Source organism: Perca fluviatilis, chromosome 10, assembly GCF_010015445.1.
Source record: "Perca fluviatilis chromosome 10, GENO_Pfluv_1.0, whole genome shotgun sequence".
In the NCBI taxonomy this organism is placed as follows: Eukaryota; Metazoa; Chordata; class Actinopteri; order Perciformes; family Percidae; genus Perca; species Perca fluviatilis.
Window position 1 is genome coordinate 38,408,035 of NC_053121.1, and position 14,304 is coordinate 38,422,338.

The following is a 14,304-nucleotide window of genomic DNA, read 5'->3' on the forward strand; positions in this document are numbered from 1 at the left end:
CACTAACCGTGTTTAGAGGAAGAAGAATGATGAGTACCATCCCAAGAACACCATCCCTACTGTGAAGCATGGGGTGGTAGCATCATGCTTTGGGGGTGTATTTCTGCACATGGGACAGGGCCACTGCACTGTATTAAGGAGAGGATGACCGGGGCCATGTATTGCGAGATTATGGGGAACAACCTCCTTACCTCAGTTAGAGCATTGAAGATGGGTCGAGGCTGGGTCTTCCAACATGACAATGAGCCGAAGCACACAGCCAGGATAACCAAGGAGTGGCTCTGTAAGAAGCATATCAAGGTTCCGGCATGGCCTAGCCAGTCTCCAGATCTAAACCCAATAGAGAATCTTTGGAGGGAGCTCAAACTCTGTTTCTCAGCGACAGCCCAGAAACCTGACTGATCTAGAGAAGATCTGTGTGGAGTCCTGCAGTGTGTGCAAACCTGGTGAAAAACTACAGGAAACGTTTGACCTCTGTAATTGCAAACAAAGGCTACTTTACCAAATATTAACAATGATTTTCTCAGGTGTTCAAATACTTATTTGCAGCTGTATCATACAAATAAATAGTTTAAAAAATCATACATTGTGATTTCTGGATTTTTCTTTTTTTTTTTAGGATTATGTCTCTCACAGTGGACATGCACCTACGACGACAATTTCAGACCCCTCCATGATTTCCAAGTGGGAGAACTTGCAAAATAGCAGGGTGTTCAAATACTAATTTTCCTCACTGTGTACACACACACACACACACACGCACACGCACACGCGCGCGCGCACACACACACACACACACAAAGTTTGGACACACCTTCTCATTTTAATGTTTCCTTTTTATTTTCATGACTATTTACATTGTAGATTCTCACTGAAGGCATCAAAACTATGAATGAACACAACAAACCAAAATTTAATGAAAGTTATTAATTGTACCTGCATATAACGTTGTATGGAACCCATAAAACATATCCATGCATCCATGTTAATTTTCTGCAATTTGGTTGAAACCCATATTCACGCCGCTTCACAATCCGCGAGTTTTAGATTAGTTGTTGGTCATTCTCAACACCTTTCTATCCCCTGCTGTGACTTATCAAGTCTGGACTCTGTGCTGCTGCCAGCCTGTGTAGCGTTGCTACGTTACTCACCGTCCATCAACTGTTAACTGACGGACTCTTTCAAGTTCACGTAGTCCCTGTCTCCTCCGATCACCTGGTAGATTTGAGACACCTGGTCAGCTGTCGGCTTACGCCAGCTAGCTTCTGTTAGCTTCCACCGAGCCCAGCACATCTGTTTGCGCTGTGGAGGTCTTTTTCCCGGCTGTGAAATTCATGGTGAAATTACGATTCCTAAGACCCGCCCTTCAATCACTATTATTGGCCAGGCGCCGTGCTTACGCAAGGTAACGTAACCTGATTTGTTCAGGTCTTATCCCCTGACCAACCAGCTATGGTCAAATGCCTGCTAATGTATGAAGGTAAATATGGTGCAAAACGTGAGAGCTTGTAGAATACAATGTGAGAACTTGCAGAACAAAAAAATTTAACTTGTATGTTAAAATTTGCACTTGTAAAATAAAAATGTGCACTTGTAAAATAAAAATTTGCACTTGTAAAATAAAATTTGCACTTGTAAAATAAAATGTTCAGACTGTCGGTAAAAATTTGCGCACTTGTAAAATAAAAATTTGCACTTGGTAAAATAAATATCACATTTGAAGTCACAAAAGAAAAAAAAATGAGAGCTTGTAAAAAAATCTGAACTTGTAAATTGAAATTCTTGTAGAAAAATATTCAAAATGTGTAGATTGATATTTGCATGAACACAATGACAGCTGCAAACTTGTAATGCAACATTTACTCATGTACTTTTTTTACTCAGGTTGATTTTCCATACAACCACAACTCAGTGATTACAACCTCTCGAATCTGTCACTGTATGCCCTGCGCGCATCACCAAGAGGCGAATCTGCTGCCGACTTTGCAACACTTGTTGCGCATACATTTGGTGCAAAACTAATTTGTACCTGTGGACTTAGGCTGTGGAGCTCTGATCCAACAGAACGGGAAAGCAGGGTTTCTATCGCCAGATGAGGGACAACTCTGTCCGGCTTATTTAGCTATGTCACATGGAAGCCTGGTTGAATAGCAGCGCCAGCGTTAGCTAACTAACCAACCAGCCTGATTCTAAATAAATACCTTTTAATTATCTTAACACTTTTTAACAGTCAAACTGAAACACTGGCGGTGAGCTCCAGGTCCTGCAGCCGCAGACGGACCGCATCAGCGGTATCGGCCAGCGGAGCAACATCGCTATTATTGCCAGAAAGCTTCGCTGCCGACCTCGACCTGCAGTCGGAGCTCCAGCGGGACACAGAGAGCCCCGCGACCCGGTAGCAGCCTCACACGTGTTAGGTGGAATAGCAAGCTCGCGTTAGCTAACTAACCAGCTTCTAAATAAATACCTTTTAGTTATCTAAACACTTTAACAGTCAAACTGAAACACTGGCGGTGAGCTCCAGGTCCTGCAGCCGCAGACGGACCGTCATCAGCGGGTAACACGTGCCAAGTTCTGCATCCCTGCCAAGACTTCCATCCATAAGGGGAAATAATGATTTTATAAGGCAAAGTAGCTACTGTTTAATTAAAATGTAGGCTATATACATTCCTTTGTCATGTTCATCAATGATGATTATAATTTTACAACGTTTAGAGACATCAATGTTTTATCAGACTATCATTTCCTTGCTACCTGGGTGCAAATCTCGGCAGCAACGGGGTTAAGAGATGACGCATTATTCCGGCAAAAATAATTGCTGCTGCCCGCCGAGGTGGATGTAATTCTGCAGAAGCTATTGTTGCTGCCTGCCGGTGCAATGATTGGCAGTGAGGCACAACATCAGCAAAGCTAGCTGTGGTCATGGCCGGGGATGTGCCGATGCTACCGGTGCGGGGCTCTCTGTGTCCCGCTGGAGTCTGCACTGCAGGTCGAGGTCGGCAGCGAAGCTTTCTGGCAATAATAGCGATGTTCTTCGCTGGCCGATACCCGCTGGTGACGGTCCGTCTGCGGCTGCAGGACCTGGAGCTCACCGCCAGTGTTTCAGTTTGACTGTTAAAAAGTGTTAAGATAATTAAAAGGTATTTATTTAGAATCAGGCTGGTTGGTTAGTTAGCTAACGCTTAGCTTGCTATTCAACCAGGCTTCCATGCGACATAGCTAAATAAGCCGGACAGAGTTGTCCCTCATCTGGCGATAAAACCCTGCTTTCCCCGTTCTGTTGGATCAGAGCTCCACAGCCTAAGTCCACAGGTACAAATTAGTTTTGCACCAAATGTATCGCAACAAGTGTTGCAAAAGTCGTAGGGGCGGATTCGCTTCTTTGTCATGCGAGAGAGCGCATACAGTGACAGATTCGAGAGGTTGTAATCACTGAGTTGTGGTTGTGATGGAAAATCAACCTGAGTAAAAAAAAGTACATGAGTAAATGTTGCATTACAAGTGCTGTAGCTGTCATTGTGTTCATGCAAATATCAATCTACACATTTGTGAATATTTTTTCTACAAGTGCAAATTCCAATTTACAAGTTCAGATTTTTTTACAAGCTCTCATGTTTTTTTCTTTGTGACTTCAAATGTGAATAATTTTTACAAGTGCAAATTTTTATTTTACAAGTGCAAATTTTTATTTTACAAGTGCACATTTTTATTTTACAAGTGCAAATTTTTATTTTACAAGTGCAAATTTTTATTTTACAAGTGCAAATTTTTATTTTACAAGTGCACATTTTTATTTTACAAGTGCAAATTTTAACATACAAGTTAAATTTTTTTGTTCTGCAAGTTCTCACATTGTATTCTACAAGCTCTCACGTTTTGCACCATATTTACCTTCATACTAATGCGACCCGGTCATTATGTTTACCAGTGCTATGCGCGTGGGTTTAGCGAATGCAATTACGTGGATGTTTTTATGTTTTTAAAAACCCAAAGTCACCCTCATAAAACAACTGTTCTGATGTCTGTTTCAGATAAAGAAGAGGAGGAGGAGATGAAGGATGGAGAGGCTGGCGAACAGGAGAAAGTAACGGAGGAGAAGAAGGTGGAAGAGGAGGAGGAATCTATGGAGGAGGAGGAAGGAGAGGAGAGTCGGCTGGAGGATAACCGGGTACAGACACACAACACACTGGAACATCACATTTTAATAAAGAGCAATAAAATGCATTTTACACAGCGGGCTATCTAAGTCAGTCTTACATTATGCAACAGGAAGTTAAAGTATCTACAGTGAGTTACATGTAAATATTTTTAGTTAGTTGAAACTGCAAAGATGAACGGAATTGTCATCAACTATTAAATTGTGTGTCTGTGTGTGTCTTTCTTTCTCTCTCTCTCTTTTTCTCTCTCTGTCTGTCTCTTTGTCCGTCCGTCTGTTGTGTGTCCTCTGTGTGTGTGTGTGTGTGTGTGTGTGTGTGTGTTGTCTGTTTGTGTGTGTGTGTGTTATCCAGGAGGAGCAAGATTTCCCAGTCGACCTGGAGAACTGCATCACTCTGGATGAACTGGGAGAAGACCAGTCCCAAGACGCTAACGGTAAACCCAGAGGGACTGACAGGAGCTCGGCATAGTCCTTAAAACCAGACTCACTGCAAAGATCATCAAATGTAACATTTAATCTTTTAAAAATGTTTTTATTACCGTTTGATTTGTATCTTCTGGTCTGTTTGTTGCAGGTGAAGAAGTCAAAGATAAACACAAAGTAAGTAGTAAATATTAAAGCTTATAAAACGTAACTAACACACATTGGCATCATGTGAATAGAGATGTTCCAATACCGTTTTTTTTTTTTCCTTCCTGATACCGATTCTGAGACCTGAACTTGCGTATCGACCAATAACAAGAACAGATCCAATACCGGAGCTTTAAAAGCAGGGTTGGTCACGAGGAAAGGTGCTCACTGAGGCTATGTTTAGACGGAAACGATCTGTGGAGAAAACGCAAAAGTGGCGTTGTGTTCTCACTTTTTATTACGCATTTAGATGAGTGTTTTGGGGGGTAAATCTGCGTGCATATGGTGACGCAAAAGTGTGTGAAATTCGATGTAGTATGCACACCAGGCGGCTAGGTGGTAGTGTGAAGCACTGCCACACAACACCACCAAGTCCACGTGCTTACGTAGAACCTTCCTTCTACTTCTCTCCCTAGTAGCACCAAACCAAAACATAACAACAACAATACCGCACAGTCCGTTTTTACCCTTTAGACGGGAACGCGATGGTGGAGCGTAGGGCTGTGCAATTAATCAAAATGTAATCGTGATTATGATTTCGACTCCCAACGATCACAACAACAGAATAATCGAGAAAAACTATTATTTAGCGCATTATGTTTTGCAAGTAAACTCTTATTTTCTCTTGTGTTCTGAATGAAAAAATAAAGTTTAAATAGGAAAAGTATTAAGGCAAATTTCAGTCGTATGATTTACTTAACTTTTTCCACTGTTTTTTTAAGTTCAATAATTGCAACATCTTTCCAGAAGTCAACGATTAATCGTGTTAAATAATCGTGATTATATTTTTTTCCATAATCGAGCAGCCCTAGTAGAGCGTTTTTAAGATTTGCGGGCGGTTGCAAGTAGCCGTGGCAGCGGTAACCGTGGGTACAAACAAGGCGGCATTTTATTGGTGCTTTCCAAGCTCACAGCAAGGCACCATTGGTGGGAGTTTTTACAGGATTACAGCTGCTAGAGATGACCGGTCTTCGCTCATTCTTCAGAGCCCAGAAGTTATTTATTGCTGGTGGAGTGCAAAGACCATTTCAAACATATATAAAAAATCTTTATTGGAAAATGTTACCAACCCTGCCTTTAAAATATATTTATTATTATGTTTTTAACAGCTGTATGTTTTTCTAAACTCAGAATGCAGAGCATGAACACCATAGACCTTTGTTTTATCTACTTTAACAGTCAGTCGTAACGGAATAAAATCATCATTACTTTTCTTTAAGGTAGATTTTCTTCAGGGCTGAGTTACGCGGTTGATGATCGATGCATAAACTCATGATGCCAGCGTTGTTAGAAAGTATCAGCCCAACTCTACGTGTGATAATGCCATTGGCTCTCGTTCAGACTCTGTCGTTACCATTCTGCGTTGTGTCGCTGTGTGTTTGCAGTCTTCTTCCTGGTCCGGCCGAGTGGTTTTCTTCAACAACATCCCGCCGCTTCCCTACAGCGACGCCAGCTTCCTCAGTCTGGTCAAAGGTTTGGGACGGCCGCTCACTTTACAGGGTCCCCCGGGCAACAAGGTCAGAAACTATTCTCTGAAACACACACCTCAAAGGTCTTGTTTTCATGTAGAATAGAATGCCTTTATTGTTGTTATACACGTGGCAACGAGATTGAAAGCAACTCCTTTTTCACTGTCAACATGTACGCAGGAGAAATTAACATGTAATAAAATAAGTACTGCAAAATAAGGGGGGGGGGGGTAAGATGCACAGTCCTGAGACGCTATATACATATATATAAAGGTAGATATGGTTTTATGTACAGTGTGATATGCACTGTGAAGTGGAGTAATGCTATTGCAACAGTAATGAAATTGCACAGAATTGTCAATATTATCAAAAGTATTAAATATTAAGTCTTAAATATTGCATAGTATGTGGGTAGGACATAGTCTGGGGATTGGAGGTAAGACTGTGAAGTCAGTGCATGTGTGACTTTAAAGTGGTTATGGCTTTTGGGCTTCCTGCTAATATGTTTTTATTATCCCACTCCTAAAAATTTGAGTTTCAGTCTTATGGTGCGTTCAAACTGAGGCGTTATTAAATACAAAGTCGGTGCAAAGAGGAGAATAGAGGCCAATTCGCAGCAGCGCAAACGAGGCAGAAGACAGGAAATCTCCGAATTCATGCAAGTTGAAATATTTGAACTTGAGCAAGAAATTCTGTCTGTATCATATGAAACTAGAAGACCTAAGGAATCCATTGGTACCAACTATAGCCTCTTTCTGACCAAGTAGTTACAGGAACATATTTATAGGACCAGTCCACTTCTAAACAGTTCAACTAACTACTCTCCCCCCAAAATCGGTTTTATAATTTGCATTCACACTGGCCAAGTGGCCATAGGGACTGACCTTTTGTTATAATAATCACAGCCATCTAATCACCACTATGTGGAAAAGGGAAAAGACCCTGCCCTGAAGAGTTACAGGAACTGTGGTCAGTGGAGCTTAATAATTCCCAAATTGGTCCAGTCGGAACAGGAGAAAAAGAGTTCTAGGAACTGTAAAAATCCCTCCAGTCAGAAAGCGGCTATTGTCATGCTATCTTGTTGGGGATGGGGTTAAAAATGCACCAAAGATAAAAAAAAAAAAAACTAGCATGGCCATTTTAAAAGCAATCCCTTGACTTTTCACTTCCAAGGGTCCTATTTTAACGATCTAAGCGCATGGTGTGAAGCGCCTGGTGCAGGTGTGTTTAGGGCACGTCCAATGGATTGTTTGGAACTATGCGAGACTGCATACCCCGGAAGTAGGCGGCAAAAAGCGTACGACGGAGTGCAATGGGAGTGTCGCCACTCTGTCTTTCTCTATCACTCTGGGCGTAGCATGCAATAAACCAATCAGAGATCAGGGAATTACTGGAATTGTTGGAATTGTTGGGGCTTTGTAAATTATAGAGTGTGGTCTAGACCTACTCTATCTGTAAAGTGTCTCGAGATAACTTATGTTATGATTTGATACTATAAATAAAATTGAATTGAATTGAATCATCTGCCATTCCCTTTAAAAGCCAGGCGCGTTTGGAGCTCGGAGCATTGCTGTTATGATGGAGGATTTACACCTCAATATTTTTATTTGTAATCTTCTGCGCTGTGTGTGCTGCTGTGTCCCTGTGTGTGTAACAAGCATAGTATGCACGGCTGTGCACGAGCCTAGAAGCATTTTACCAATGCTCTGTTAAAATAACAATGAAATGCTGCGTTATTGACTTTAGACCAGGTTTTGTTGGTCAATGGCCGATCACTTCCCAATGCAATACTCTAGAATGCACCTGAACACACCTCCTGTGAGACCGGCAGGTGCACTTGTTATTTAAACGACGCGGGCGCTGGACGGGAAACTGACAACTGGGTCGGTCTTAAACTAGCAAAGACACTTGGGTCGGGCTTTGTGCTACGCCGGGTGCAAGATAGGGCCCAGATATGTAAATGACATGTCTCCCAAAACTCACTGACTGTAGAGTCTGTAGGGCTGCACTTCATTGTGTTTATCTTAAATAAAAAAAAATACATTAATGTAACTGTTTTTGGGTCATTTCATAATGTAAACCTCAATCCTTTTAATGATTCAGCAGATTAGAGTGAAATCGGTGGCGATACACCGCCCTGCTTGTGCACCATAAAGCAGTTCAGTTAGAAGTATAGTTTTGACTTCTGTTTGTTGTATCATCTGAGAACGAAGCTGGTAAAATAGAATTTTTGTCTTCCAGCTCCTTTTCGATCATGGATATGTAAGATAATACAGCCAATAAATTATGGCTAGATTATTAAATGTGTCTGTTCTTATGAGTGGAATAAAAAAACAATATGAAAATAAAATAAAGTTTACATATGATGACATCTCTTTATCTTCAGTGTTTGTGTGTTTCAGGCTTTCATCGAGATGTCGACTTCTTCTGAGGCTCGGAGAGTTGTTAATGAGCTGGCCTGTCAGCGAGTCGTGATCAACAACCACAGAATCTGTGCCTACATCTCCACCACGTACAAGAGACTCAGCGAGGGGTCAGAGACGCCTCTTCTTCTCCTCACATTTCTCTGCTCATTTACTGTCTGTCTGTCTGTCTCTGTAACGTGTGTGTGTGTGTGTCTGTCTGTCTGTAACGTGTATGTGTCTGTGTCGTCACTGTGCTGTGTATTGGCAATAATCTTGCAATACGATACGTAATACAATAAAGGGTGGGTTGGGTTAAAAAGTATTCGATAACCAATACCGTGACTTCGATACCGGTTCCTAGACGAGACTTTTTGTGGATATCAATTTTATAAAACAAAAAATAAATTACAACATTACACATTTGTATTTATGTCCCAGCGCAGAGTCCGTCTCTGTGCAACGTAGAGTTTTTCCTGCATGTCTCTACGATGTAGACGCGCACACACACACACACACACACACACACACACACACACACACACACACACACACACAGAGACAGACATATATACACACACACACACACAGTAACAGAGACATCCAATCACAAACATTATTAGATCTTGGTAGAAGCATGCTGCGTGCTGATTGGCTCATTGACACTGATGAGATTTCTTCCTTAGGTATTTAAATTGGGTATTGAATGACGAGGCATTTTTTGATACTCAGTACTTCGCGGCAATTCGGTCGTTGCCTAAAAAGTATTGCATTTGTTACCCAGCATTTAATCAGGATACGGTGGTTACGATTGAATATTAGGGCTGAAATGATTCCTCAAGTCACTTTAGGCACGGTAGGCCACCGCCTATTGTATGTAACAAAACAGAATTCCCCCGAGGCGGCATGATCCACGCATGCAAGGCAGCATCCGGCATCCACGCGTTACCCAAATTCAGCTGTATCTTGTCACATAAGCCACGCCCATTTCCGGCTATATTATTTTTCCATAAAAATCCTGATTTATGCAAAACCTACTTTTGCTCCTAGAGCGTGAGTCCGATCTGCAGGAAAATTTAGCAAGTAGTCTCGCCGGACACTCTTCCTATAGGTTGCAGTAAAAACAGGAAGTGTTGCGTTACAGTAACATTCGTGAACACAACTCGACCCACTAATCCCCCATGGTCTTCTGAGGTGGTGTGCAAAATATGGAGTAGATCGGCCACAAGCTGGCTGTGTGTGTGTGTGTGTGTTTGTGTGTGTCTGTGTTGCGTGTGTGTGTGTGTCACATGGTCCGCTGAGGCTGTGTGCACAATATGGAGCAGATTGGCCACAAGGTGGTGGCTGTTTTCAACAGGAGCAACAGGGGCTGTTGGGCTCGGTTAGTTTTTTTTCTGATTAATCGATGGAATAATCAGTAGAATACTCGACTACTAAAATAGTCGATAGCTGCAGCCCTATTCCATATATTTTGGATAATGTAAGCAGGTGATTTTTTTCAACGCACAATGTCACATATACTCAAGCATATCAATGTTTTCTTGCCTCCCTAGTCTACACAGTTGGCCGGTTCCAGTGGTCGAGGACAAGGAGGATAGGAAGGAGAGCAAGAAGAGCGAGAGACGAAGCAGGGACAAGTCTGACGAGAGGAAGTCTACGGGGAGGAAGGAATCCTCGAACAAGACTCCAGAGAAAGAGTCCATGTCTAAGAACACACCAGAGAAAGACTTGTCTAAAGAGACTCCAGAGAAAGAGTCCAAGTCCAAAACTGTCAAAGAGAAATCTTTAGAAAAGGAGTCCGCGTCACAGACTCCAGAGAAGAAGCCAGAAGCGAAAAAGACTCCAGAAACTGAACCTGTTGCCAAAGCCGTGTCAGAAAAGACCACCAGAACAAGACCGGAGAAAGACTCGGGCAGTAAAACCACTTTAGAAAAAGAATCTTTGTCTAAAACGAGTCCAGAAAACAAGGCGTTAAAAAGAAAAAGACCCACGAGGAAGACTCTGTGACTAAAAAGAAAGACAAGAAAGCCACTGAGAAGAGTGAAGAGACTCGGACAAAGAAAAGCTAAAGATCCATGAAAAGGAAGGATCGACTGCAGAGAGTCCAGAGATGGACGAGTGTAAAACCAAAAAGACTCAAGTGAAAGAAGAATGTGAGGACAAAGAGATATCAAGAAGAGACAGAGGAGTGTAAAGACAAACCTACTTCAAAGAAGGATGTATGTAAAGGCAAAAATACTCCAAAGAAGGGCATATGTAAAGGCAAAACGACTCAAGTGAAAGACGAGTGTGAGGACAAAGAGATTTCAGAGACAGATGGGTGTAAAGAAAAACATACTCCAGAGAAGGACGTATGTAAAGGCAAAAAGACTCCAAAGAAGGCCGTATGTAAAGCCAAAAAGACTGCAGACACGGACAAGACTCAAAAAAACCCTGAAGTTCAGGAGGAGACATTTGAACCAGGATCGAAGCATTCGGAGCGTGAGGATCAACCAGACTCTACTGGAGATTCTCTTAAAAAGACGCTGGCTAAAAGTCCTCAGGTAAGTGTTTTGGGGAACAGAGCTAAGCTAGCGAGCGAGCGAGGTGACGTATATTGTGCGAGACGAGAGATGTAGTTCACCGAGTGGTTTGACGCTAAACTAAGTGGTCCAACGACAAACTGAGACTTTCTTCACTCGCTAAATTATCTTTTAAATTGACAAACATCGTATGTGTAATTCATGGCTTAATTCAAACAAGATAAAAAAAACAACTCCCCCGTTTACTCCACCTTTTCTTCTGAATTAAGGTCTCGTGGAGTCCTTTGGAAGTGGAGGGACTTCGCCTCTCTGTGTCTGAATATCTGCAGGTCAGGAACACGAGATGAATGCTCACTAATGATGTGTGCTCTGTTTGCAGAATGCTGCTGCTGTTGGGCTGCAGGACTCGGAGCAAGAGCCTGGACCCACAGGGGGTGCTGCAGAGCTGCAGGACTCGGAGCAACAGCCTGGACCGGCAGGGGGCGCTGTAGAGCTGCAGGACTCGGAGCAAGAGCCTGGACCCACAGGGGGTGCTGCAGAGCTGCAGGACTCAGAGCAAAGGCCTGGACCTGCAGGGGGCGCTGTAGAGCTGCAGGACTCAGAGCAAGAGCCTGGACCTGCAGGGGGCGCTGCAGAGCTGCAGGACTCAGAGCAACAGCCTGGACCTGCAGGGGGTGCTGCAGAGCTGCAGGACTCAGAGCAAGAGCCTGGACCTGCAGGGGGCGCTGCAGAGCTGCAGGAACCCACCAGACCTGTTGGTAAGAACATAGACTGCCTGAGCTTGGACCACCATGCTATTTAGTACTCCAGAAAAAGATTTAGTATGCCCCAATACAAATGTCAAATGCGGTATGGTATGTCGAAAAATTTCATAAAATGTCATAGTATAGTATGTTGAAAAAAGTCATTGTATAGCATGTTGAAAAATTTAATTGAAAGTCATAGTATAATATGTTGAAAAAAGTCATAAAAAGTCATAGTATAGTATATCGAAAAAAGTGATAGTATAGTATGTTGAAAAATGTCATCAAGTCATATTATACTATGTCGAAAAAAGTAAAAAAAAAGTCATAGTATAGTATGTTGACAAATTTTATAAAAAGGCATAGTATAGTATGTTGAAAAATGTCAAGTCATTATACTATGTCGAAAAAAGTAAAAAAAAAGAAAGTCATAGTATAGTATGTTGACAAATTTTATAAAAAGGCATAGTATAGTATGTTGAAAAATGTCAAGTCATATTATAGTATGTTGAAGAAAGTATCAAAAAGTCATAGTATAGTATGTTAAAAAAGTTTTTAAAAAGTAATAGTATATTATGTCAAAAAAATTCTCATAAAAAGTAATTGTATAGTATGTTGAAAAATGTCATCATGTCATATTATAGTATGTCAAAAAAGTCATAGTGTTCAATGTTCATAGTTCACCTTTGTGAACATTATTTTCTATTTGTGCAAAAATGAATGCACATTATCTTCTATGTTTTCCAGGAGTGGAGTTTATTCGACCGGTTGTTGGTTACTTCTGTAACTTGTGTCAGCTGATCTACGCTGATGAGGACGAAGCCAAACTGCAGCACTGCAGAAGCCAGACACACTACAGGAAGTACCAGGTAGGTTATTATCTTTTTTAAATCTTTAAAATCAGTTTCACACATGATCTAAAGTCTGCTGGTTTCACACCGCTGATCGTAACACTTTGTTTTCCAGGAGAAGACGGGGAAAGATCCGTGGACCAACACGACATGATAAAAAACATACAGACTTTGATTCTTTTATTCTTCTGATTTCTTGTTGTGGAACTTGTATCAGCATCAGTTTGAATTAATTTAAACAAATGTCTGCAGCAGGAACATCAGATGAACACGTAGTTTTGATTTGTTAAAGATAGAGAATACTACGGCAGTTTTAAAAGCTGCCGTGGAAACATCTGGAGCCACTTATTTCTGTTCAAATGAATATTTAAGTTTTGTCACATGAATGTTTTATTTTGAACGACTTCCTAATAAAAGAGTTTAAACTATTTGAGGTTTATTTCATAAAGCGTGTGTCACAGTTCTGTCAAAAAGAAATGATTGTTTCAAGCAGAAAGCATTTTCTTTTTTAAGATAATTTTTTGGGGGCTTTTCCCTTTTTATTTGAAAGCGGATAGATGTGAAAGGGGGAGAGAGATGGGGGATGACACGCAGCAAAGGGAAGCGGGTCGGAGTCGAACGCTGCACCGCTGCAGGACTCAGCCTACATGGGGCGAACGCTCTTACTGGGTGAGCTAGAGGCCGCCCCAGCTGAAAGACTTTTCATTGTCGACACATTCATTTTAGTCTTCAAAGCATTTATTCTGAAAATTCACTAGTTTTCTTAGTGTTTTTTAGCCACACTCTGCTGACTCAACAGAAACAACTGTAAACATCCCAGTGGGACTCTTAAATCGCTGGACAGTCAGCCACAGTCCCAACATTTTATTTACAGAGAGGTTCATGGAGAACTATTTTAATGGATGGTAAGAAAATAACATTTAGAATATTTTCTTATGATAAGCAAATCTGGAGTGAAATACAAACTAAACTAGATAAATGAAGGAATGGTTATTTAACAGTTTAACATTGCAAAATTTAAAGTACAATAAAATCCAGTTGGATCAGGAGTCATTGGAACAGTGGAGAGAAGACACAGCTCAACAGTGGTGGCCTGAAGGTTAGAGACGCACGTGACCAGGAGGTCGTGGGTTCGATCCCCAGACCGACAGGATAAAGTCTGGGTGGGGGAAGTGAAAGGGGTCTCGAGGTCTCGAGGTTTTGACATCAATGTAGATAAAAAATTTCAGAGAAAAGATTTTCAAATGTTGCACCTGTCATACAGAACGAAATATTCTGTAACATATTTTGCTGTCAATACCGAAGATGTCTTGCTTTAATCAGTAGGCATATATAAAGGGTAGGATAGGCTCCAATAACAACGTAGTGTAGTGTTCTGAGTGACTGTCCAACATCAGCTAAGCTATATAGGCTCTTTACAGCTACACAAAGTTGTTATAAACAGACAGCCCACTTACCCATTGTTCAGAGTTTGAATCTGTCGGCACTATGTCCCCGAGATCAGCCCTCCCTGTACCTAGTAGCAGGAGCA

The 14,304-nt window shown here is 41.6% G+C and overlaps 2 protein-coding genes and 1 long non-coding RNA gene across 3 annotated transcripts in view; 2 read left to right on the forward strand and 1 right to left on the reverse strand.

Annotated features, from left to right (window-relative positions):
• LOC120566816 (exosome complex component RRP40-like) overlaps positions 1-14,304 on the reverse strand; it is a 279,666-nt gene that overhangs the window by 40,566 nt on the left and 224,796 nt on the right. The window lies entirely within an intron of this gene.
• Positions 4,514-6,266, forward strand: LOC120566821. Its single transcript, XR_005640470.1, has 3 exons — positions 4,514-4,590; positions 4,731-4,756; positions 6,172-6,266. It is a non-coding gene; the product is annotated as an uncharacterized LOC120566821 (long non-coding RNA).
• Positions 8,053-13,167, forward strand: LOC120566577 (RNA-binding protein 20-like). The gene is made up of 7 exons (XM_039813093.1): positions 8,053-8,073; positions 8,658-8,788; positions 10,211-10,660; positions 10,825-11,200; positions 11,559-11,937; positions 12,670-12,791; positions 12,889-13,167. The coding sequence occupies exons 1-7, from the start codon at positions 8,053-8,055 to the stop codon at positions 12,925-12,927; spliced, it is 1,518 nt and encodes a 505-aa protein (XP_039669027.1). The 3' UTR covers positions 12,928-13,167.

Bases quoted from the DNA above. Each gene is read 5' to 3' on its own strand.
- LOC120566577 (XM_039813093.1), top strand. From the start codon at position 8,053: ATGCACCTGAACACACCTCCT. The intron at 8,074-8,657 runs GTGAGACCGGCA...TGTGTGTTTCAG, and splicing joins TGCACCTGAACACACCTCCT to GCTTTCATCGAGATGTCGAC. The intron at 8,789-10,210 runs GTCAGAGACGCC...TTGCCTCCCTAG, and splicing joins TACAAGAGACTCAGCGAGGG to TCTACACAGTTGGCCGGTTC.